Below are 23949 nucleotides of genomic sequence, written 5' to 3'. Positions count from 1 at the left end.
TGAAGGTAACCAGTACAACTAATTCAGCTAATATTTTAATAAACTTAAACTGTTAAGTAAGAAACATGACATTTGTAAATGGCAAATTTACTTATACAGCTAGGTAGTGTACATAGAAATAAAGGTACAAAACAGTCACAAAACCAGACAAAAGAATCACAAACCAGTCTGAGAAGTCTCTTTCCAGTAAGAACAACAAAAGACTACAAAAACATTCCCAGAATGAAGAGGAAGCTTCTACTTTAAGAGCAGCTTTACTAAGCTGATGAATGCTTTAATTAAGTAAGATTAGATAACATTGGGACTTCCCTTACTGCAAACAAAAAATGCTGTGTCAAAGCTACAGGTTTATCTTCGCTCTGTGTACGTGCTTGGATGTCCAAAGTTCACATATCTATATATATTCACGCACTTCCTTTTTTGAAAAGTCGAATAGTAAGAGGAAAACAAAAACCAAAAATCATCAAGGATGCAATCATATTTTGTAATTAATGTAAGACAGTAGAAATCTGGATTTTTTGCTGGACACTCATTCCCAAAATAAAAATAAGCAATTGTCATAAGTTAAAGAATTAATTATCATGGGGTTAAAAAAGTCTTACACTCATTTATGTTTACAGCCATATGCTTCTAGTGTACTCAGACAAATACACTATGGGAAAACCAGGAAACCAGTTTGGTAAAGATAGTGAACTTAGGGCATTGATTTTTAACTCCTTCAAACTATTTAACTATTTTGATACAGCAGCTTTAAAGTTATAAGGTACTAAATAAGCGCTTTGCTGTTCCATTTTGGAAAATGTTGATAGATTTTGGAATTTAATTTTGTAGATAATATGTCCAGTTCAATAGAATCGATCAGGCAGACCGATACAGATGTAACCTCCTTTCCAACTATTAATTCTGCAGGCTATCTCAAGCATGATTTGCTTTCTCCTTAATCCAGTTTATGAAACTGAAGTGGATAAGGAATTGTTTTACATACAAATCATTATGGTAAAATTTAAACTGATTCATCCAAGTGCACTACATACAGAGATAAGAGTAACAACGCTTGCTTTCTTTCAAACATTTCTTCTGGTTATTCTTCTAGGTTCCTTTTTCTTTCTTGCCATGTAAAAATCCCATTTAACTTATCTAAAAAACATCTGCAGTGGCACAAGTTATAGTTATTTCCATTTTTAGGTGACTTGATTTTTTTGCTGAAGTACCACAACCAAAATTTCTAAGACTTAATTATTCTTGGACCAACTATTTGTGGGGAAAATATATCTTATCATTTAAATCTTTTAAAAAAAGATGACAAAAACGATGGAGACATGACTGCCTGGCTAATGGCTGCCAGTCTTGCATTACTACAACGTGTCTTTATGACTGCGTGTGGGTCTTCTGCAATGCCAGCGATCCTGATAGCTCTCTGGACTAATGGAACACTGCCTGCCTTCAGAAATGCCAGCCATCCAACAGCACCACGCAATATGTGACGCTATCTGATTTTTTTCTGTGGGCTCCATATCATGACCTGACAGATTGGTGGTCAACAGGCCGTAGCCTGAAGTACTTGAACAGGAGCCTGTGCCTAAGCCTAGGTTTTATACTGCTGTACTCCACAGGACAGCGGTTCTCAGCCAGTGATGTGCCAGCACATCATGAACAAGGCACTGTACCGAAGCAGACATGGCAGTACCACTTAAACTAGCTCTTGTTCTTCATTATGCATTTGAAACAAAGTGGTAGCAAGACACTGATGGAGGGGTGAGACAGGTGTCAATTAGCTAAGCAGGACAGAGATTCTGGATTTGATTGTGGCCCTTCAGAGGTCTTTCTGGTTTCCTGTGACAGCCACTCAAATGAAGAGCAGCAATGTGGCTGGGGGCACGGAAGATGGAACAGGACAGGCAATGTCCCCCAGTGCGGCGCCATGAATAGTCAGCGTGTTGGTGCAATCACACTGTTCAGCTCGTGTCTGGAGCAGCAAGCAGGTATCACCAAGCAGAGGCAGGAGCTGAAGTCCCTGTTGCAGACGGGCTCCTCCCCAGCGTCCGCAGCCTCTCCTCCATGTGCATAAACCACAGTGGCTCTTTATGCCTTACGTGAAACTAGCCTCCAGTCTCTCTGCTGCTTCTTAAATCCTTCATCCCTTCTTCAGAAACTAGCCCCATTTCCTAGCAACCGGCCACAGTTTCCCCCATTCTTCCTGAAAACTGCTGTCACATTAACCCCTCCAGAGACACCAGACCTCTCCAGAACCACACTCTGAAATAACTTCCTGCTCAAGAAAAGAAGAAATTTGGGCAGACCAAAACGGCTTGATTGGCTGCAAGGGGTTGGGAGATGGGAGTGCATGATATCCTTCGTAACCTGCTTTAAGGGAAAATTACACTCTCTCAAATTTACCACTGAGAGATGCATCAATCAGTTTTCTCCGATGAAGCCAAATTAAGGAAACACCTGTCAGCAGCTTCCAGTGCAGTGCTGCCATCTTGCGTGGAGCTGGACCACAGCAGGAGACATCTGCCCTGGACCTCTGCTCCACCAGCAGTAAGACCTTGGGGAGATGGGTGCCACCTCCAGGTTGTTATGGGTTTGCGTGGCGAGGTTTTGGTAGCAGGGGGACTACAGGGGCAGATTCTGTGAGAATCTGCCAGAAGCTTCCCCTGTGTTTGATAATGCCAGTGCTAGCTGGCCCTAAGATGGACCCACTGCTGGCCAAGGCCGAGCCAATCAGCAACGGTGGTAGTACCTCTGTGATAACATATTTAAGAAGGGGAAGAAAAAAACTCTGGGTGAGACAGCAGTTAGAGAGAGAGGAGTCAGACAATGTGAAAGAAACAGCTCTGCAGACACCAAGGTCACTGAAGAAGGAGGGGGAGGAGGTGCCCAAAATGTCAGAGCAGAGTCTTCCCTTGCAGACTGTGATGAAGACCAAGGTGAGGCAGGCTGTCGCCCTGCAGTCCAGTGAGGTCCATGGCAGAGCAGATATCCACCTGCAGCCCACGGAAGGGACCCAACACTGGGGCAGATGGATGGATGCCTGAAGGAATCTGTGACCCCATGGGGAGCCCCACGCTGGAGCAGGCTCCTGCCAGGACCTGCGGACCCGTGGAGAGAGAAGCTCACACCGGAGCAGGTTTGCTTGCAGGGCTTGTGACCGCGTGGGGGACCCACGCTGGAGCAGCCTGTTCCTGAAGGATGGCACCGCGTGGAAGGGACCCACGCTGGGGCAGTTCATGAAGAGCTGCAGCCCATGGGAAGGACTCATGGTGGAGAAGTGTGTGGAGAACTGTCTTCCATGAGAGGGACCTCACGCTGGAGCAGGGGAAGAGTGTGAGGAGTTCCTGCCCTTGGGGACAAGGAGCAGCAGAAACGTGTGATGAACTGACCGTAACCCCCATTCCCCATCCCCCTGTGCTAGTCGGGGGGGTGGGAGGAGGGAGAGAAAAGGGAGTGAAGCTGAGCCTGGGAAGAAGGGAGGGTGTTTTTAAGGTCTGGATTTATTTCTGTATATAACTGGATTTATTTCACACTATCCAATTTGATTGGTGATGAATTAAACTCCCTTTTCTCCCCAGGTTCAGTCTTTTTTGTCCATGACGGTAACTGGTGAGTGATCTCTCCCTGTCCTTGTCTCAACCCTGGAGCCTTTCATCACATTTCCTCTCCCCTGTCCAGCTGAGGAGGCGGAGGGATAGGGTGGTTTTGGTGGGCACCCGGCATTTATCCAGGCCAAACAAAAACACACGTCCATTGCACAAGCCCCTGCTCTGAGGGCCCTGGAGGGCGGACTCCTCTACTCACGGGTAGACAGGTCTGCTATCAGCACTGCGTAATTTCATCCATTAGTTATGATTTTTTCTGCCCTCCTCTGCCTTCTCACTCTCTGATCCTTCTTACAGCATTTCTCTCCCCCTCCTCCTCGGTATGCCACCATATATTTTTTTTTTTCCCAGGCTGCTGGAGGATTTAGGGTTTTTACCTGGAAATCCGCTTGGAAAGAAAGTTTAAAAAAACGGCAGCGCGCCCCGGGTGAGGGCAGACACCGCGGCCCCGGCACACGCAAGCGCTGCCGCTCCCCCACCGGCGCTGCGAAGGGCGGGCGGGAGCGCGGGCGCTGCCCTCAGGCGGCACGCGAGGGCCGCTAACGGGGCCGGCGGGGAGCCCCGACCCGTCCCGGCAGCCCGCCGCCGGCCCGTTAATCCCGCCCCGGCTCGCCCGGCCCCCGCCAATGGCCGTTCGCGGGCAGCGCGGGCGGGGCGGCGGTGACCCGCCGCGGAGCCGGCCGCAGCCGCCCTGCCCCTCGCCCGAGGCTGACCGGCGCCTTCCCTGAGGTGAGGTGGGGTGGGGCCGGGCCGGGCCGGTGAGTTCCGCCTGGCCGCGGGGTGGGGAGGGGGGCCGGCAGCCGGCGCAGGCCCGCCGGGGCCGGAGGCGAGGCCCGCGGCCTGCCGGCCGCCCAGCGCCGGGGCAGGCTCCTCCCGGGGGGGCGGGCGAGGCCGAGGAGGGCCGCCCGCGGTACCGCCCGCGCCGCCCTCACCTGGCTCTTCTCTTCCGCGCTCCAGGGCACGATGGGCTTCGTCTTCTCCAAGTCCGTGAACGACGGCCTGAAAGCGCAGCAGGAGTTCATGCTCATGAACTCGCGGCTTCAGGTAACGCGTGCGCCGGCAGCGGGAGGCCGTCGTCCGCCGAGCGCTCTGGGCTCTGCTCCCCCCCAGGGGCCGGGGGTGCTGCGCGGCGGGGCCGGGCGCGCAGAGCGCCTGTTGCGGGGCTGGCGGCCGCCGCGGAGGTCGGTGCTAACACGCTGCGGGGGGGCGGGGAAGCTGCCCCTCGTGGTAGCCAGACACGAAAAAACACCGCTTGGGAAACTTTCCTGGAACAGAGCTGGGCTGCTCCGGTGTTAAGCAGCGCGTGTGTGTTAAAGCAAATCACTAACAGCGTGGCCGTGAAAGCATGGATGCTGCTCTCTTAAAATGTATCAGTTAAACGCATTTCGACTCTTCCACTGTACAAAATCTTTCAAGCAGCTCTTTCTCTAGGTTCAATTAGGTAGCCGCAGTTACTCCGCGTTACTTAGGAAGGCGCTACGCAGCCGTTCAGTGTTCCAGAAACCTCAGACCGAATAGGGCATAGGGGATGGTTTGCTCTCTCTCATAAGATGATAAAATCGCAGCAGAGAACGAGAAGGAAAGCCACTTGTACAAAGGCTCAGAAAGTTGTGCTGAACAGAACTTACAGCATAGCACTAGTTACAGCTCTCTGATTTGCTGTTAGCTGTCTTACGACGTGCAACTTGTTTATATACTACGTGCTAGAAGGCAATCTGAAGGACTCAGCTGGAGTTTGTCCCTTGAGTTTTGCGTTTAAATTGAATACAGGTAAATTAAAAACGTTTAAGGTGGTGGCGGGTGGACTGCAAATTTATGAAGTTGCCAGTAGATGGCATATTCTAGTCTTCTAGGCAGCGTGCTGATGGTAGGTTTTGTAGGATCACATGTAAACTGAACTCTGAAGGTGACCCTGGAAATGCGGCTAGGAAGGAGGAAGTGTAAGGAAAGACAAGATAATAAAATACTGGCTAGCTCTTAAGTGTTTAAAGAAAATACACTTTTTGCAAGGTTTGTAAATGTTGTTTTCTGTCTGTGCTGGGTTATATATTTCTCAGATGCGACCACAAGTTCTGTGTACAAACAGTTTCTGTTTTTTTTCCCCTCTTTACAGAGGGGCTCTTCCTACCCCCAAAGTTTCTGGAAATCCAAATGATGGGAAGGTTTTTAGTTTGAGAGAATGATGATGAAATTAAAATGGAGGCTTGCTTTACTATCTGCTTCTCCACTGTGTGGAATGAAAGACAGAGTTGAGGAAACAGCTTGAATTCAGGCTAACATTTGTAGAGTGCTGCAGACTTTGAATTGCAAACAGTGTTTGGCCTCTCGACCCCAGATGCCCAACAACTCTCCTTTTAGACCAAATACTCAGGCTAACATAAGAAATAAACTACTTTGAGGACAGTTACCAAAAGTAACTTTCAAGATTGCATACAAAATTTTTGCAAGTTGCTCTTCAGGACCTCTCCCTGTCTTGTATTTCTTTATGACAATAGTAGTAGTCACCATAGTAGATTTCTAACACTACAGATGCCTGAGTATCTGATTTGTACTATGTTTGCAGACATACCAACCATGTTAGAAAACTTGCATCTTCTAAAAATGAGTAAAATGGGCTGTTATGTCAGGTGCAAAAGATGCAGTAGAGGCAAGGGGAGGTCTGATTTTTGTATTGTAAGGGAATGGAAGAAAATAGCTCTGCTCTGAGGTTGGAGGGGGTACAGGGAACAGGAAAACAGGAGTACAGGGAAGAGGTGTTTTCCCTATGTGAGTAAAACATGTGATGTGTCTGGAGTCTAGTGTTAGACAAACTACTTTCAGGCTATTTATAGAAAATACTATAGCCTGAATTATTTACTTTTAGACAGAAATTGTGGCTGGAAATACCTGGAGAAGTTAGGTCATGCTATGACCAGAATGAAATAGGTTAACTTAAAGCATTAGGTATTCTCTTATGATGAAACACTGGGATTTGGATGGTGTCAGTTCTCCCATCTTCTTCTGAAAATTATCATATTTACTAATAAAATGGAAGCTTCCACTTCAAACAATATGATGTATTTGCTATGAGAGATTCAGAAATACCGATTTGTTGTAAACTTAAATCTATCCCAAAACAGCAAGTGGGATCAAAACTTCGTTGAGCTTTTCACAGTGTCTGAATACAGTTTGGAGTGCCCCGTGATTACGATGTTGAGGCAGTAGGGTACTATTATTACTCCAAGCCAATTGGTGTGGATCAAGAAGTCATCGAAGTTGTGTCTCCTAGAATGCCCTCCCTAATAGCAGTGATGAAGTGACACTGCTCAGAAATGAACTGGTAAGTCTTTGGGTTGACCTAGAACAAAAACACAGCAGGTGTTGGTGACAGTCAGGCTTCTCCTCTTCCTTGTAGATGAGGATGAGTTATAAAGTTACTATAAATTGTTTGGAACAGGATTATCGTGCTATCAGTTTCCATGACAGAACACTTTCCCTTTTTTTTTTAAAAAAAACAACAACAACAAAAAGGTGTGTGCTCTCCTCTGAATGGAGAGAAGATACCAAGCTGTCCAGTCATTGACTTATCCTCTGTGGAGGACTGCAGGTTAGAGGGAGACCATTGCAAACATGGGAGGGTGAGTAACATGACAGAAATTGATAAAGATCCCTCCAAATCCCAATCACAGAATCACAGAATGGTAGGGGTTGGAAGGGACCTCTGTGGGTCATCTAGTCCAACCCTCCTGCTGAAGCAGGGTCACCTACAGGAGGCTGCACAGGACCTTGTCCAGGTGGGTCTTGAATATCTCCAGAGAAGGAGACTCCACAACCTCCCTGGGCAGCCTGTTCCAGTGCTCCGTCACCCTCAGAGGGAAGAAGTTCTTCCTCATGTTCAGATGGAACTTCCTGTGCCTCAGTTTGTGCCCGTTGCCCCTTGTCCTGTCACTGGGCACTACAGAAAAGAGCTTGGCCCCATCCTCCTGACACCCACCCTTCAGATATTTATAAGCATTTATTAGGTCCCCTCGCAGCCTTCTCTTCTTCAGGCTGAACAAGCCCAGCTCCCTCAGCCTCTCCTCGTAGGCGAGATGTTCCAGTCCCATCATTGTCCTCGTAGCCCTCCGCTGGACTCTCTCCAGTAGCTCCTCATCTTTCTTGAACTGGGGAGCCCAGAACTGGACAGAGTACTCCAGATGGGGCCTCACCAGGGCAGTGTAGAGGGGAAGGAGAACCTCCCTCATCCTGCTGGCCACACTCTTCTTGATGCACCCCAGGACCCCATTGGCTTTCTTGGCACCCAGGGCACACTGCTGGCTCATGGTTAACCTGTCAGCCACCAGGACACCCAGGTCCCTCTCCACAGAGCTGCACTCCAGCAGGTCCGTCCCAAGCCTGTACTGGTGCATGAGGTTGTTCCTCCCCAGGTGCAGGACCCTGCATTTGCCTTTGTTGAACCTCATCAGGTTCCTCTCTGCCCAGCTCTCCAGCCTATCCAGGTCACGCTGAATGGCAGCACAGCCTGCTGGTGTGTCTACCACACCTCCCAGTTTGGTGTCATCAGCAAACTTGCTGAGGGTACATTCTAACTCTTCATCCAGGTCGTTGATGAAGAAGTTAAACAAGCCTTGGTGCCTGCTAAAGCTTGGTCAGTTTTATAGGCGCTCTGGTGTGTGCTGGACACCCAAACCAGCTTGACTTTTTCAGAGTAACAGAATGCTAAACATGTTGTAAAGTCCTGTGCATATTTTTTTTTCTGTGTACCCTTCTTGGGGTAACTCTGAAAAGAAGGGATTCTGGCCTTGTAAATTGTATCTTGATGCTTTTTGGAAGAACAATAAAAACTCAGCTGTTAGTTTGCCTTGATGTTGAAGGACTTGCCTGTTGTTTGTATTGTCTTAGCATGGCTCCAGAATGAAATACCAGTGTGTATCAAGTAGAAACTGTTTATGACAAAGATTTGTTGAGGCTTCATTTTTATCGTGAGCCTGCTCCTGAAAGTGTAACTTGCAAAATTCTTTCCAAACTCTTAATATGTCAGATCTGCATCTCAAGCCTAGCATATGGCCTTGCTAAGTACTTTTAGCATGACTGAATGGGTAAGAGGAGGTTACAGGTATCAGAGCAATTATAGCACATTATTTATTTTCATGAGCTATGTGGGTGCTCTTAACACAACTAAAAGCAGGAATTTCATGTATTTGTATTGTTGGAGTGCTGTCTTCTGTACTTGCTGTTCTGGTTAGTCTTTTGTTCCTTGTCAGTTTTTTTTAACAACCCAAACGTATACCTTGAAAAAGCTATTTCAGTAACTGTTTACTAAAAAAGCCATTTTAAGATGTAGGAGGCAACCTGCAAAAAGATGCATGTTTTGAAATGGGCAACTAAGAATACAGCAGTATTTGTGGCTGATTGTTCGTTCCTCAGTATGGATTAGAACACTTCAAATACAACTCTTTTTATTTGGTATTCCTAGACAGTGACATTCCTTGACCAACAGGTGGGTCTCTTCATAGGAAATTGCCCGAATTCGCGTACTTTGAAGCTCACTAAAGGCTTTGTAGTGATGAGATAGGCTGAAGTATGATTAGTGTGTAGTATAAGTGCATTGTCTTCAAATGGTGAAAAAATTAAATCAACCTTGTATGCTGTATATGTAGTATTATTTGGAGTGATAAACAAAATCATAGTAGGTCATGCACAGTACATATTAGAATTTTAAATTTAATTTCTTACTGCTTATGAATTAGATTCTAGGACTATGTAAAGCAAAGCTTACTAAATGAACTTTCTACTACAGAAGAGTATTTTTGTCCTGGTGTGTAAAAGACATTCTAAGTGCAACTTGAAGACTTCAGTGTATAGACATAAAAAACCCTAACCTCTCCTGTGAAATTTTTGCTAAGCTTTCTCATGCACATAGAGGAATCAAAAACACTTGATTTTGTTTTGAATGGAACCCAACCAACTCAGTACTATGCCACTCTCTACTCGCTCCCCCTGCCAGCTCAAATTTTTTTTGGTAGAGGTTTTATTTTGGTAGAGATAATACCACTTTTGGCTCTACGAAAGTTGCTTTTCCTTGCTTTGATTGGGAAGTTCTACACAGGGGAAACCAAGTCAATTTCCTAGGTTTCTTGTGTGTAATCTGTCTGCAAGTACTCTGTGAACTACACGAAGGATAAACCTTCAGAGGAGGCTGAGATTCTGTTTTCTAAGGAGTCTTTGGGGTTATTTTTCCAGTGGTATTATGAGAGTTGCATGGCGTGAAGATATCTTGATGTGTGTGGGAAGAATACTGCATAAGAAACAGTGGTTGCTAGTCTATGGCATAAAAAAAAGTAAGTCCTTGTAGCATTTGAAATCCTTGATAACTGTTTTCAAAGATACTCAATGTATAAGGTGTTTTCATACTTAATGAGAATAAATTTTTTATCGGAACTCCACAAAGAATAGGTGATACACCAAGTCCTTTAATGACTAGCCTTTTTACTCTTTCATATATTAGCTTACAACATCATTAATAATGAGATATGAATTGATGACTAGTTTATAGTTGTGTGAAGTTGTGTGATATCACTCTTATTTTAGCGTGAGAGAACCAAAATGGGAAGGCAGTATCTGACTGCTTTGTTTGTGATATCTTTATGTGGAACAGTCATACCTAAGGGATTAAGCATTCTCTAGATGTTGTCTAGCTGTTGAAGTTTTCACCTAGATACTGTTGTGGGAAAACTGTACACAAAAGCAATGAGGAGAAAGACTGATTTCGGTCAGAGAATGGAAGAGAAATATCTGTTGTACAGGGGGCTGCTTGATGAAGTAAATGAGGACAGGTCAGCTCAAAGAGCAAGAAGTGTATAGCTGGAGTTTAAGCCATGTGGAAAAGATTAATTCCTAGCTTCGTTGAATTGCTAAATGTGATACTGATCATGTTCTAAACAATGAACTTCTTTCTCCAGTAATTCAGAGCACAAGGAGTTCTCTAAACTATCACAGAGCATTTTTATTTTATTTTTACCTTCCCCCCCAAACCAGAATATGAAAAACCTCTGTTTTCTCCAAATGAAACAATAAATCGCATTTCCCCCATTCTAAAAAATTGTTCCTGGTATAACAGCACAATAGGAGCATTTTGCTGTCATGGCAGATGTTAAGTAAGCAAGTCTAGAATGTATCTGGTCCTTGCAAAAGCTTTTGAGTGACAACATGCTGGAGTGTCTGCAGAGTTGATGGTTCTGTGGAAAGGAGGCCTGTAGATGCACAAGTACACGTGTACGCAGCCCGAAAAACAAGCAGGAAGAACAAGAGCTGTTTCTGGTCACAGAACTGTAACACCTTAGGAATAACTGAGATGTGGTAGGAGAGCTCATGCAACTGGAAATCTGTAATGGACAGATACGAGCTCTTCAGGAAATGCAGGTGGGGAGGACAAGGAGAAGGGCTGGCCATGGTGTGAAGGAGCAGCTTGTGGTTTAATGTCAGAGGAAAGGCTACAAAACATGACCCTGTGGTGGGAGGGTGCTGGAGACCACTGATCAGGGTGATGAAGTACATGAAGCCTTTAAACAACTGAAGAAAGCCTCTGAATTACCAGCTCTGGTTCTCATGAGACTTCCATTTCCCTAACATCTGCTGGAAGGGCCATAAATCAGGACGTATGCAACTGAGTACATTTCTGGAAAATGTGAGGAATAACTGTTTGATACAGGTGGGTACTGGATGGGCTATCCAGGGCTCAAGTGCAGCTGGATTTGTTACTCACAAATAGGGGAGAACTGCTTTGGGGATGTAATATCAAAGGCAGTCTTGGTTGTGGTGGCAAGATCGGAGTCCTGAGGGAACTGGGGAAGGCAGGTAGCACAGTGCAGACTCAGTGATATTAGACAACACCTGGACATTGGGAGAGCAGACTTTGTCTTATTCAGGGAACTGGTAGATGAGATGCCATAGGAGGCAGCTCTGGAGGATGAAGGAGTTCAGGAAAGCTGATGTGTTTAAAGACAACCTCCTCCTAGTGTCCCTGACAAGACATAGCCCCTGGTCTCAATACAGGCTGGGGGCTGACAACTGGGGAGAAACGCTGCAGAGATGGAGGAGTCACTGGAAGACAGCAACCAGAGCATAAGCCGGCAGTGTGCCCTGGCAGCAAAGAGAGTCAAAAGGGCCAGTAACGAGGGCTTTATAAGCAGTCATGCAGCCAGCAGGTTGAGGTAAATGACTATTGCCTTCTGTTAAGTGCTTTATTAAATGCATTTAAATACTGCATCTGGTTTTTGCTCCTCTCCTCCTCCGATAAAAGAAAAATGTAGATGAGAAGCAGCACGTTTAGCGACAGACCATCAGGATGGTCAAGGTCTAGAGCACTTCTTGATAGGAGACAGTGAGCTGGACTTAGCCTGGAGAGGCATGCCTTCTGGGGTGCAGGATCCAACAGCAGCCCCCCAGCGACGGTGAGGAGGCTGCCAAGAAAGCAGAACCAGGGTTGTTTGTAGTGGTGGATTGCAGGAGGGTGGTGGATAGTGGGCGTACATTGAAACAGGATGGGGGGAGCGGTTCAGACTGAATACAAGGAGAAACCTTTTCACCCACAAGGGGTGCAGCAGAGGCCCAGTGAAGCTGTGCAATCTCCGTAGTTGGAAGTTTTCGAGACCTGGCTGGCTAAAGCCCTCAGCAACCTGGTCTGATCACATAGCTGACCCTTTTCTGAGCAGGACCTGCTGAAGTCCTGTCCAACCCAAGTTATTCTGTGATGCTCTGACCACCATGGAAGCAGGCACAGACTGTGGCCCACTGTATTATGTGAATCCTGTGAGACAGGATTTCCTCACACCTGCTTCTTCCCAGACTGAGAATTATGATGAGTTACCACTGGATGTCTGCACTCCTATTGAGCGCCTTGTGCACAGCAGCAATCTGTTGAAACAAGCTGTGACTTGGTATAACTTTTAACTGACAGTTGTTAGATAGACTTTAGGTATGTGTAAGCAATGCTGATACAGCAGTAACATCACAAGGAAGGTACTTCAGATTTAAAGCCTCAGTGTGCCCTGTATGTCAGACTGTAAAAACTAAGCAAAAATCTGGTTGTTTGTGGGAATTATGTACTTGAAGAATAATTGTACGATCTGTATATTTTGACAGTTTTATAATGTGTATTGCTGTATTCACAGGTAAGTTTCCCCAGCACTGCTTGATACTATGTATCCAGCAGTCGCACATACATAAATTGGTCAAAATCAGCAATTCCAGTGAAAAGCTATAACCGTTACTTAAACAAAACTTGTTATAAAAGTCTTGCTGAAAGACTGCAGTAGGCTGGCTCTGCCAGACTTTCAGGGGCAGATCAGGCTGATAAGAGTAGAAGACGGGAATTGAAGAATGTAGGGTTTAGGAGAAAGTAACACAGGAGGAGCCAAAAATCACTGCAAGTGCTGGAAAGAAAAGAGACTAGTGAGAGCTTAGGGTGTATCATCATTTCTGTGACTAACAGATTTGTTGTTGTTGTTTTGGGACAGCAGTTCAGAGTGACTTGGAGTTTTGTTTGGTTGAGTTTTGGGTTGGTTTTTTTCCCAGCAAGTGAATTCCTTATCAGACAAAAGGATAATCTTCCCCACAGGAAAGCATAATTGCATTCAGGAGTCAGAGATAATCCTCCAAATTAATCTTTGATGGGAGCCACATAACCTTTGAGAAAATAAACAGGCTAGGAAAATAATATACTTCTGACAAATCTTGTATTTACCCATAATAAAAATGTTTTATTATAACCTTCTGTCTGCAGTATGAATCTCTGGATATTCTCACTCACCTTCCTCTGCCATCCTTCCTCTCTCCCTATGTTGTTATGTCAAACTGTAAAGTGCATTATTCTCCTGAGGTAATATCGGAGAGCCAGGAAACAGTCATAGATCTGCTTTTGTAGCAGTTAGTCTTTGGGAGTTTATAGACTTGCTCCCTATATGGTCTCTGTGTGGACATGGGAAATGTTCCACACTTCTTGGTGAAAAAAATGCCCAAGTAAAGCTGGAAAACTAAGGGGTTGATTTTTCTGCTTTGACAATGCAGTGCAGTTACATCTTTTCTGAAAATCCATGCCAGCCTCTCCTTGTTTTTCAAATCTTTTCCCTCTTTCATGATCCTTAAAGTCATATAGGTTCATTTTGAGCCATGAGAAGACTACATTATCCTATTCTAATGAGGGCCAGGTGGTGGTATTGAAGATCCTCTTCAGTTCTGTTTCTAACTGGATGCATTTATGCTCCTTTTTCTTTTTCTTTTTTTTTTTTTCTCTTAGTGATGGTTTGTTTTTTTCTTTTCACCTGCTTGTTTTGTTCTAACAGCTCCTTTTGAAGCTTTGGCAGTGATGCAAAATAGTAAGAGAAATAACAAACTAGAGGCGTTTTTTCCCTAGTTAGGAAAAATTAAGTTGAATAGCTGGTCAGATAGTGTAAAACATTGCTAGGAAAACTCATCCTTTAGCGCAATAATGCAGACTCTGACTTTGTAAAGATTAAAAAGAATACAGCGGTTTCTTCTGTAAATGGAGTGTTCTTTTGGACACAGCACAGAAATGCCAAAAATATATTTGACTCTTGCAGATTCTGTATCTGTAGTAATAACTTCATTCAAATTATAAATAACAAGACTTCTACTTCTGAAAATTACTCTTAAGCGTTCTGTGCTTTTATCTGTTCTTCTGTGCTTTGGCTCTGGAGAAAGATGTATGCATTTTACACTGTATGTACGAGCTGTGGCAGGTGCATTCATGATTCAGCTGGAGGTGAAACTGCTGTTGAGTGTTTTCCATGTCTGCAAATGGCTATAATGCTCTCGGTCTCATGAGAGTATGTTTTGGAACATTATTTCATTGTAATATTGATGTGTAAATATTAATTTCATTAGGGTATAATTTGCTGTTATAAAAGATGTGTGACATCAGTATTTCTATTTGGAAGAACTATCAAAAACTCAGTGAAAGTATAGATAAATGCAACTTAATATCATATTTTTTCTTTCCTCTACACTGTCAGCATTTCGTCAAAGGAGAAACATAGCATAGAATCATAGAAAGTTTTGGGTTGGAAGGGACCCCTAGAGGTCATCTAGTCCAACCCCCCAGCAGCGAGCAGGGACACCGCTAACTAGATCAGGTTGCTCAGAGCCCTGTCCAACCTGGTCTGGAATGTTTCCAGGGACGGGGCCTCCACTACCTCTCTGGGCAACCCGTTCCAGTGTTTCACAACCCTCATTGTAAAGAATTTCTTCCTTATATCCAGCCTAAACCTACCCTGTTTTAGTTTAAAACCATTACCTCTCATCCTGTCACTGCTGTCTCTACTAAAAAGATTGTCCCCATCTTTCTTATAGGCTCCCTTTAAGTACTGAAAGGCTGCAATCAGGTCTCCCCGCAGCCTTCTCTTCTCCAGGCTGAACAAGCCCAACTCTCTCAGCCTGTCCTCACAGGAGAGGTGCTCCAGCCCTCGGATCATTTTTGTAGCCCTCCTTTGGACCCGCTCCAACAGTTCCGTGTCCTTCTTGTGCTGAGGGCTCCAGAGCTGAACGCAGTACTCCAGGTGAGGTCTCACCAGAGCAGAGTAGAGGGGCAGAATCACCTCTCTCGACCTGCTGGCCACGCTTCTCCTGATGCAGCCCAGGACACAGTTGGCCCTCTGGGCTGCCAGCGCACATTGCCGGCTCATGTCCAGCCTTTCGTCTATCAGTACCCCCAAGTCCCTCTCAGCAGGGCTGCTCTCGATCCCTTCATCCCCCAGCCTGTATTGATAGCGGGGATTACCCTGACCCAGGTGTAGGACCTTGCACTTGGCCGTGTTGAACCCCATGAGGTTCACACAGGCCCACCTCTCCAGCTTGTCCACGTCCCTCTGGATGGCATCCTGTCCTTCTGGTGTCTCGACCGTACCACTCAGCTTGGTGTCATCTGCAAACTTGCTGAGGGTACACTCGATGTCGCTGTCCATGTCATTGATAAATATATTGAACAGCACCGGTCCCAGTACGGACCCCTGAGGGACTCCACTCGTCACTGGTCTCCATCTGGACATTGAACCGTTGACCACTACCCTTTGGCTGCGACCATCCAACCAATTCCTTATCCACCAAACAGTCCACCCATCAAATTCATGGCTCTCCAAGTTAGAGAGAAGGATGTTGTGGGGGACCGTGTCATAGGCTTTACAAAAATCCAGATAGATGACATCCGTTGGTTTTCCCTTGTCCACCCTTGTTGTTACACCATCATAGAAAGCCACTAGGTTGGTGAGGCAGGACTTGCCCTTGGTGAAGCCATGCTGGCTGTCTCGAATTACCTCCCTGGCCTCCATGTGCCTTAGCATATCTTCTAGGAGGATCTGTTCCATGATCTTCTCAGGCACAGAGGTGAGGCTGACAGGTCAGTAGTTCCCAGGGTCTTCCTTTCTACCCTTTTTGAAAAGGGGCACAATGTTTCCCTTTTTCCAGTCACTGGGGACTTCCCCTGACTGCCATGACTTTTCAAATATCATGGAGAGTGGCTTGGCAACTACATCAGCCAGTTCCCTCAGGACTCTGGGATGCATCTCATCAGGTCCCATGGACTTCTGTACGTTTAGGTTCCTCAGGAGGTCCCGAACCTGGTCTTCACTTACAGCTGGAGGGATTTTACCCTCCTGGTCTCCTTCATGCCATTCATCGACTTGGGAGGAGTGAGGAGAGAGGTTGCCAGTGAAGACAAAGGCAAAAAAGTTGTTGAGTACCTCAGATTTCTCCTTATCTGCTGTTGCCAGTTTGCCGGTCTCGCTCATGAGCAGGGGTACGCTTTCTTTGACCATCTTTTTCCATTTGACATACCTGTAGAAGCCCTTCTTGTTGTTTTTCACATCCCTTGCCAAGTTCAGCTCCAGCTGTGCCTTGGCCTTCCTGACCCTATCCCTACACAACCGGGCAGCTTCCCTATACTCTTCCCAGGAAGCCAGTCCCTGCTTCCACTGCCTGTGCAGTTCCCTCTTCTTCCTTAGTTTGACCAGCATCTCTTGCCTCAGCCATGCCGGTCTCTTCCCTTCTCTGCCCGACTTCTTACACTTGGGGATCGAGAGCTCTTGCGCTCTGTGGAATACATCCTTAAAGACCTGCCAGCTCTGTTCTGTTCCCCTGTCCCTGAGGACCGTTTCCCAGGGAGTGCTTCTGACTATCTCCTTGAAGAGCTGGAAGTTTGCCCTCCTAAAATTTAGGGTCATGACTATGCTCTTCGTTATTCCCATTTCCCTCCGTAGCGTTAGTTCCACCAGCGTGTGGTCACTGCAGCCCAGGCTACCTCCAATCTTGACATCCCCAACGAGCTCACTCGCATTGGTGACCACCAGGTCTAGTATCGCATCCCCTCGGGTAGGGGTGCTTATTACCTGACTTAAGAAGTTGTCTTCAATGCATTCTAGGAACTTGCTGGATTGCCTACAGCTTGCCGTGTTGCTTTTCCAGCAGATGTCGGGGTGGTTGAAGTCCCCCAGTAGGACAAGAGCCTGCGAGCATGAACCCTCCTGGAGTTGGAGGAAGAACGCTTCGTCTGTCAGCTCCTCTTGATCTGGCAGCCTGTAGTAGACACCAACCACTGGGTTCCCTTTGTTGCCTCTCTCTGTGATTCTTACCCATAAGCTTTCTACCTGCTCGTGGCTATTCTTCAGGGACAGCTCTTCACTCTGTAGTGTTTTCTTGATGTAAAGGGCAACGCCCCCGCCCCTCCTTCCTCTCCTGTCCCTTCTGAACAGCCTGTAGCCATCAAGAGCCACATTCCAGTCATGGGATTCATCCCACCAAGTTTCCGTGATGGCAGTCAGGTTGTAGCTTTCCAGCAGCACGACTGCTTCCAACTCCTCCTGTTTGTTTCCCATGCTGCATGCGTTTGTATAGAGGCATTTCATCTGAGCTATCGGCCTCGTTACCTTCATAGCAGAGCACTCCTTTTTTCCCTTGAGGTGCTTCATGGGTATTTTCTTGTTGGCACCTGATACCTCAGGCGCCTCCAGCTCCCCTCGGCAAGACTTCCACATTGCTGCAGTGTCCCTCACCTGCTGCTGGGCAAGGGGTTGAGGGCTCCTACTAGCCCCCCATCCCTCTAACCATTGTGTATCCTCCCCTAGCCTGTCACTGGCAAGCCTGATAGGTTCCCCTTCCCCCTTCACCTCTAGTTTAAAGCCCTGTCAATGAGCCCCGCAAGCTTTTGGGCAAAGATCCTCTTCCCCCCTCTAAAGTATGATTGCATTACTTTCCTGAAAGGGTTGTATTGCATTAAGAGGTTTGCATTGAATGGCAGTAAATGAAAGGAGTGAGGCAGTTTTCCTTTCATGTTCAGCAATTTGTCCTTAAATCTGAAATGAAAGTATAGAAGTACCCTGTAGCAAGCTTGTTAATAGACCATGTCTTGTCACCAAATTACATTGGGGTTTTTTTCTGAATTAAGGTAATAGTAGTAAAAAATAAAGTCAGACCTATTGTAAGTGATGGGAAAGGACAACAACATTTTGGTTTATATCCAGCCACACAGCAGTTTTGCAAGATAAAACCTGGCCATAATTCAGTGAAATGTTGTTTGTGTCAAATTTTATATCGGAGGATTGGTTTAGTATTCTGATTGTCTTGATGAATTGGGAAATGCCTGAAATAATAAGCAATGGTATAACAGGTAACAGAATAAATACCAATCCAGAGCATTATAACCAAGAAGGAAAAGTTAAATAGATTAACTGAGTATAAGTGATTAGGCTTCAGGAGCTTAAAAAAGACCTAGGTTTTATATACTTGTGCACAAATATTGGTATATTCTATATATGTATTTATATGTCTATATACACACAGCAACATGTAAGCTGAGTCAACAGCGTAGATTCTTGCAAATGTAGTGGTGGATTTGTTAACCGGGGGATAAAATTACTCAATTTGCACTACTGATGACTTTGCTGGGAAAAAGATTTTTATACTTCTTTTAATGAGCAAACAAGCTGTGAAAAGTCCAGAGAATGGTAGTAAGAATAATAGGGGCATTAGAACCTATGAGGAAAGGACGAAAAAATAGTATTTGTCTGATGCTATAAACACGTCTGTTATGCATTTTGTGTCTGTTGATGGTGGGTTTTTTTATCGACTCATTTTTCTCATATATCCTGCTAGAGATGCTGAGCGTTTTCCACTGCAAAAGCAAGCAAGCAAGAGTTGGGACAAATGTTATGAGACTTGGAGTGCTTAGCTGTCCTTACATGGGTTACTAAGAAAGGTAGTGAAATCTGTCACTGGTGGTCTTGACTGGAATAAATAAATGTCTATTTCAGCTCCCTGCTTTCAGGCTAACTTTAAAAGACCTGTGAATATGACTTCTAGCCTTATCCTCATGACTATGCAAGCACAGAATCTGAAGGACCGGAACAGAATGCAGGTTCAGTTACCTGGGGGCTGGCTACTATGTAATGACTCTTTCTTCTAGATTTATTTTGCACTTGATACTGTTTCTTCCTTGGCAACACATCTTTTCCAACCTTACCATTTCTGACCAGCTCAAACACATAAGTAAATGTGCCAAATTTTTTTTAAATACAGGAAATACCTATTTTTCAAGCCTTAACACTGATTTCTGTGTGAATGCTATTATATTATATCATGTCACCAGTGAGATTTTTATTTAGCAAATATTATAAGATGTCATAACTTCAGTTATACTGCTGTTTGTTACTGGTGTTTGGTTTTCATCTCAGTGTCTATTTGAAAGTGTACACAACAATCATAAGGTTTATATATGCCCAGTAAGAAATAAGTTTAAACCTTTCAACAGCAGTTTTAAGTTTGTTTCTTACTGGGAAGGACCTGATAATCTAGTTACCTTCGTAGTGGGTTTTGAAATTCTTGCCTTTTAAGAAACAGAAGTTTCTGTGGTAACATATGTAATAAGATATAGTGAGAGACAGCGGAAGCATTTTCAACATTTGTTCAAGTGAAAAATTACTCATTCGGCATAGAGAAAATAGAAGCAGCATTTGTACCTGCATAGTTAAGAAGATAAATGTGGGTTTTTTCTACAAATATGTACACCTTCCCAAAGTTATTGTTTTTGTGAGAATTGAATGGAATAATGGATTCTACTATCCCTAGGATATATTAATACATAACACTTCCCTGAAATTCCTTTACTACTGCAGATACTGAGAATTTTGTGAGGGAGAGATGAGGAAAACCTGACTTATTTATCAGGCAGCTCAATGATCTTCTCTGGCCTCTTATCCCCAGTTAGTTTTAAACTGGGAAAGAATTTGTATTTGAGCTGAAGTTTTTATATGCAGAATTTTTATTTCCATTAAATTAAAAATATATTAAGTATGTAAAGATGCAATTACAGTATAGGTCAGTAGGAGTTTTATGAGAAACTATACACTGGGCCGCGATCTGTTTTAGTAATTCAGCTTAAAGACAAATGCAAAATGTTAATGAGAACCAGAGGAGAAGAAAATAAAACTTTTGAAAAGCGAAAATGTTAATATCTGTTCAATATGTAGTAGACTAAGAGTAGTCCATCTTAAACAGGTAAGACAAATTGACCTAATAAGCTATTTTGTTCTTGGTAGGGACTTGTATCTTTTACGTGTTCCTGTCCTTATCTTAGGATGGATGCCGAGTAATGAGCTGAACTAGGAATGGAAAAGAGAGTATAAGAAGGTATGAGTAAGGGCAAGGGGAAGTGGTCTCCGTTTTATTTGAAGATGAATTATATTTGCCGATAGGGTTGTGGGATTCTGGTGGGTTTTTTTTCTTAATAAATTCAGTTAACCCATTACTCTGTCAACATACTGCTGATGATTTATCAGTTGACCATAAAATGAGGTGGCTGTTGAAAGGCATGTATGTGCTACGTTTTGACTCTTAGGAGGAGGAAGAATGGCTAATGTTAACATGCCAATGAATTACTGAACAATAAAACTTCTTTTCATGCTTTATCACTTTCATTGATCAAAAAAGAAAGGGAACTAACACATGCTTCTGCGTAGGCTGCTTTGTATAGAGTCCTTTCTGTGCCTAAGAAGACTGCGTGTGATGACATTATTTCAATCTACAGATCTGCCACCTTAACTGTGTTAGTATAAGATCAGCCACCTCCATGATGATACCTGAAAAATTTAATTTTTCCTAATGTCTCAGACACTGAGTAATTTTCTGCAGGGTTGTGTAAGTCCCTAACCTTTTCTCTCGAAAGTTTTCACTGAGAATTAGTCAAAAGGATTTTTTTTTAAAGTTCTATTACAATCAAAATAATTGTTCCCTTTCTTCTGTGTGAAGTAAAATGTAAGCAAGCATTCCGTTTGCTGGCTACTACCATCCTTTTCCATTTGGGATGGGAAATCACTGGATTTGTTTTCTATTGACAAGATAGTAGTAGTGCTCATGACATCTCTAATGCATTTGTCTTGAAGCATTAGAAAAATTATTTTGCCCCTTAGGTGATCTGGGCTTAATTCAGGAAATAAATGCTCTCTGGTAACAATTCTATATCCTTATTAGTTTACTGCATCAAATGGAACAGAACAAGATGAATGATGTCTGTACTGAGGAAGATTAGAACAATCTATCTCACAGGAAAAAAGCCAGTTTGGTTGGTACTAGCTGGGAGATTGTATACCTTCCCTGATCACTGTAAATAAATAAATGCAGTGGTTTATAAAGAGCAGATTTTAATAGCTATTTCTAACATGCAAGCACTACCAGCAAAAGATGCAAAACAGACTGATTGGTCCACCAGTAATGCGACAAATGTTAATTAAATCTATTCAGTGGAATCAGTTATACCAGTCTTTTTGCTGGGGAATATCTGAGACTAGTACATACTGTTGTGGATGCAGCTTGCTTAGGTAAAACTTTTCTCTTGCTTGGAGGTGCATCTGCAGCTAACCCGTACACATGTAGGCTTAGTTTGTTGAGGGGACTTAACTGAATTCAAAGAAAAAAGTCTTCTGAAGCTGCCTTCTTTAATGTTACTAATTTTCCATAGTTCCCTCCTTCACTTAGTAGAGCAAACCTACCATTTGGGTCTTCTGCTGTGAAGTCAACTGAAGCTGAATCTGGCCGTTTACTTGGTTTTTCTATGAAGTACTATTTCTTGAATCCTAAGTTTAAAAAGGGGTGGGAGGACAGGGTAGTGAGGGAGGACCCCTGTATTAAGCAGAACTGCTTAGAGCCCAGGAGGTGAAATGGATAGGTAAAGAGATCTTACACCTATTTAAATTCCATTACAAAAATGGTATAAAAAGAACCACAGTAATTGTGCAAGTCAGAATCTGAAATGGACAGGAGGAAACATCATATTTGCAGGTTCTGTTTGTATTATAACACCCTTTCATAATGCAATATCATTTTACAGCCATTTTTCTGGTTTTCTTTTTTGATTCAATGCTCTGAGTCTTTATTTCTTTTTTTATAAACAGGTTTATAAGGCACACAAGGAGCATACCTAGAGGTGTGATTGGGGGATGGAAATAATAAATTGAATAGTCCTTTGTTACTCAGTTATTAGTCAGGTGACTCGATATTGTAATGTTAACTCTTTGTCTTACACTGCTTGGTCTACTTTATTATTCCTACAGCATGGACACCTGTTTTTCTACATAATTGGCTATCCAATGACTGTAGTTTGTCTTTATAGAGCTTGTATAAAACTCCTGAGAATTCTAAACACTGACAACGGTACCTTAGAACTTTGCTTACTTTGTAAAAAGATTATTAAATGTAGGTGGAGGACACCCTTCTTCACTCTGCTGCATGTTCGTTGCTCAAAGGCCACAGGGCAGAAGCACGGAAATGCTAGGTTACTGCCAAGAAATCTTGCTTTCGTACTACAGTCCATCGGACTGAGCCTCTCCTTTGCACAGCTTAAAATGTCAAATGGATTTGGATGCTTTTGATGTAATTTTCTTTTTACATGGCATGTAATTCCAGTAACTTATTGCCAACAATAGGAATATAAAGGATTTTTTTTCAGTGCAGTTTACGTTCTGGCTTGTGGCTAATATTGTGAGTTCCCTTCCTTTTTATGATACCTCTTAGCTTGTAAATATTTTGTAATGTGTCTTTGCACATGGAAGCTTTAAAATCAAGTTTTCTTTTTAGGGAGTGTAGTTTCTTGCAGTGCTAATAATTTTAATTGCTCTATGTACCTGATGTGAAAAATATTTGCAAACAAGCTTTGAAGCACCAGGACATAACATTTAAGTCTGATTTATTTTAACTGTTTGGTCTAGAGACCCATTTCCTGACACTTCTGTGTGCATGCTGGTCATAGAACCAAGCAGACACTATGTAATTATTACAAGTTATCATCTCTGTATTGCACGCGGGTGGCTTACAATGGAGTTGTAAACATGGGTATCACTATTCTGTTTTCCATTTATTTTTGCTAAACAACCATTTGCAGCAGGTTCTGGTTTCACACATTGATTAGGAAGGATGACACCTAGGACGAGCCACATAAGCCTTCAATTTTTCATTTGCTTATGAAATGCCGCTGCAAGGGGTCTGTGTGGTTACTTATTTATACTACCTGCACAACAACTTTTATATGTGTTTTGTAAGTGATTCGCAGATTTTTGCATGTGTGACTGTCATGTTGGTGAAAAACTAAGCCTTATTTTCATTGTGCCTCTGAGTACTCAGAAGTTACTAGTGGTTGAAAGAATGCTTTCAGAGTCTCTCATCATTGAAAAACTGTACGAGAAACTAACCTTCTATCATAGGCACGGTAACTGTGGCCTGTAACAGACGTGCAACAGATCAGCCTGTGACAAAACTGGAAGCTCTTTTAACATGAGTGTAAGGATATTCCAACAGTTGCTTCGTGTTTCTCTTTTCTTAGATAGTGTGTTTCAGAACTTAAGCAGAGACAGTGTATATTTACCAGGCTGATAACTGCTCCTAAGGTAGATGAATTCCTTTTCTGTCTGAGTATCTGTTTACCGGGCTGTCAGCATGATTATGTCTTAATGATGGTGACGTGAAATACAGTTCCCTAAAAAGATTTGCTGCCATGACCACTCTCAAGCCAAGTGTTTGTCCTGCCTATTTAGAGGGGTTGGGGAAAACGGTCTATCTGCCAGGAGAGCCATTAAATGTGTCAGGTTGAAAATAGAGGCTTTGTCAAGGGGCAGTTACTACGTCTTCCTCTCTCCAGATACATCTTGACCTGCACACAATACAGAAATTGTATTTAATACACGGACGGTGAAGAGAAGCATTTTGCACTAGCTCTGCTTTCTGTTTCTGTTGAGCTTTTGTACACCACCTTGCATCCCATTTGTTTTGCTTTGTTTGTCACCTTAATACAAAACAAAAGTAACATCTGTTCCTC

The 23949-nt window shown here is 43.8% G+C and overlaps 1 protein-coding gene across 1 annotated transcript in view; it reads left to right on the top strand.

Moving 5' to 3' along the window:
* The first annotated feature begins 4250 nt into the window (after positions 1 to 4250).
* Positions 4251 to 23949, top strand: part of PLGRKT (plasminogen receptor with a C-terminal lysine) — a 35478-nt gene continuing 15779 nt past the window's right edge. Inside the window, exons 1-2 of the mRNA XM_075411312.1 lie at positions 4251 to 4328; positions 4557 to 4643. Coding sequence (XP_075267427.1) covers positions 4563 to 4643 — 81 coding nt within the window. The 5' untranslated portion in view covers positions 4251 to 4328; positions 4557 to 4562. The remainder of the gene's footprint in view (positions 4329 to 4556; positions 4644 to 23949) is intronic.

Source organism: Opisthocomus hoazin, chromosome Z, assembly GCF_030867145.1.
Source record: "Opisthocomus hoazin isolate bOpiHoa1 chromosome Z, bOpiHoa1.hap1, whole genome shotgun sequence".
NCBI classification, from domain to species: domain Eukaryota; kingdom Metazoa; phylum Chordata; class Aves; order Opisthocomiformes; family Opisthocomidae; genus Opisthocomus; species Opisthocomus hoazin.
Note: the sequence above shows the minus strand (reverse complement) of the source record. Positions and strands in the feature narration are given on the sequence as shown.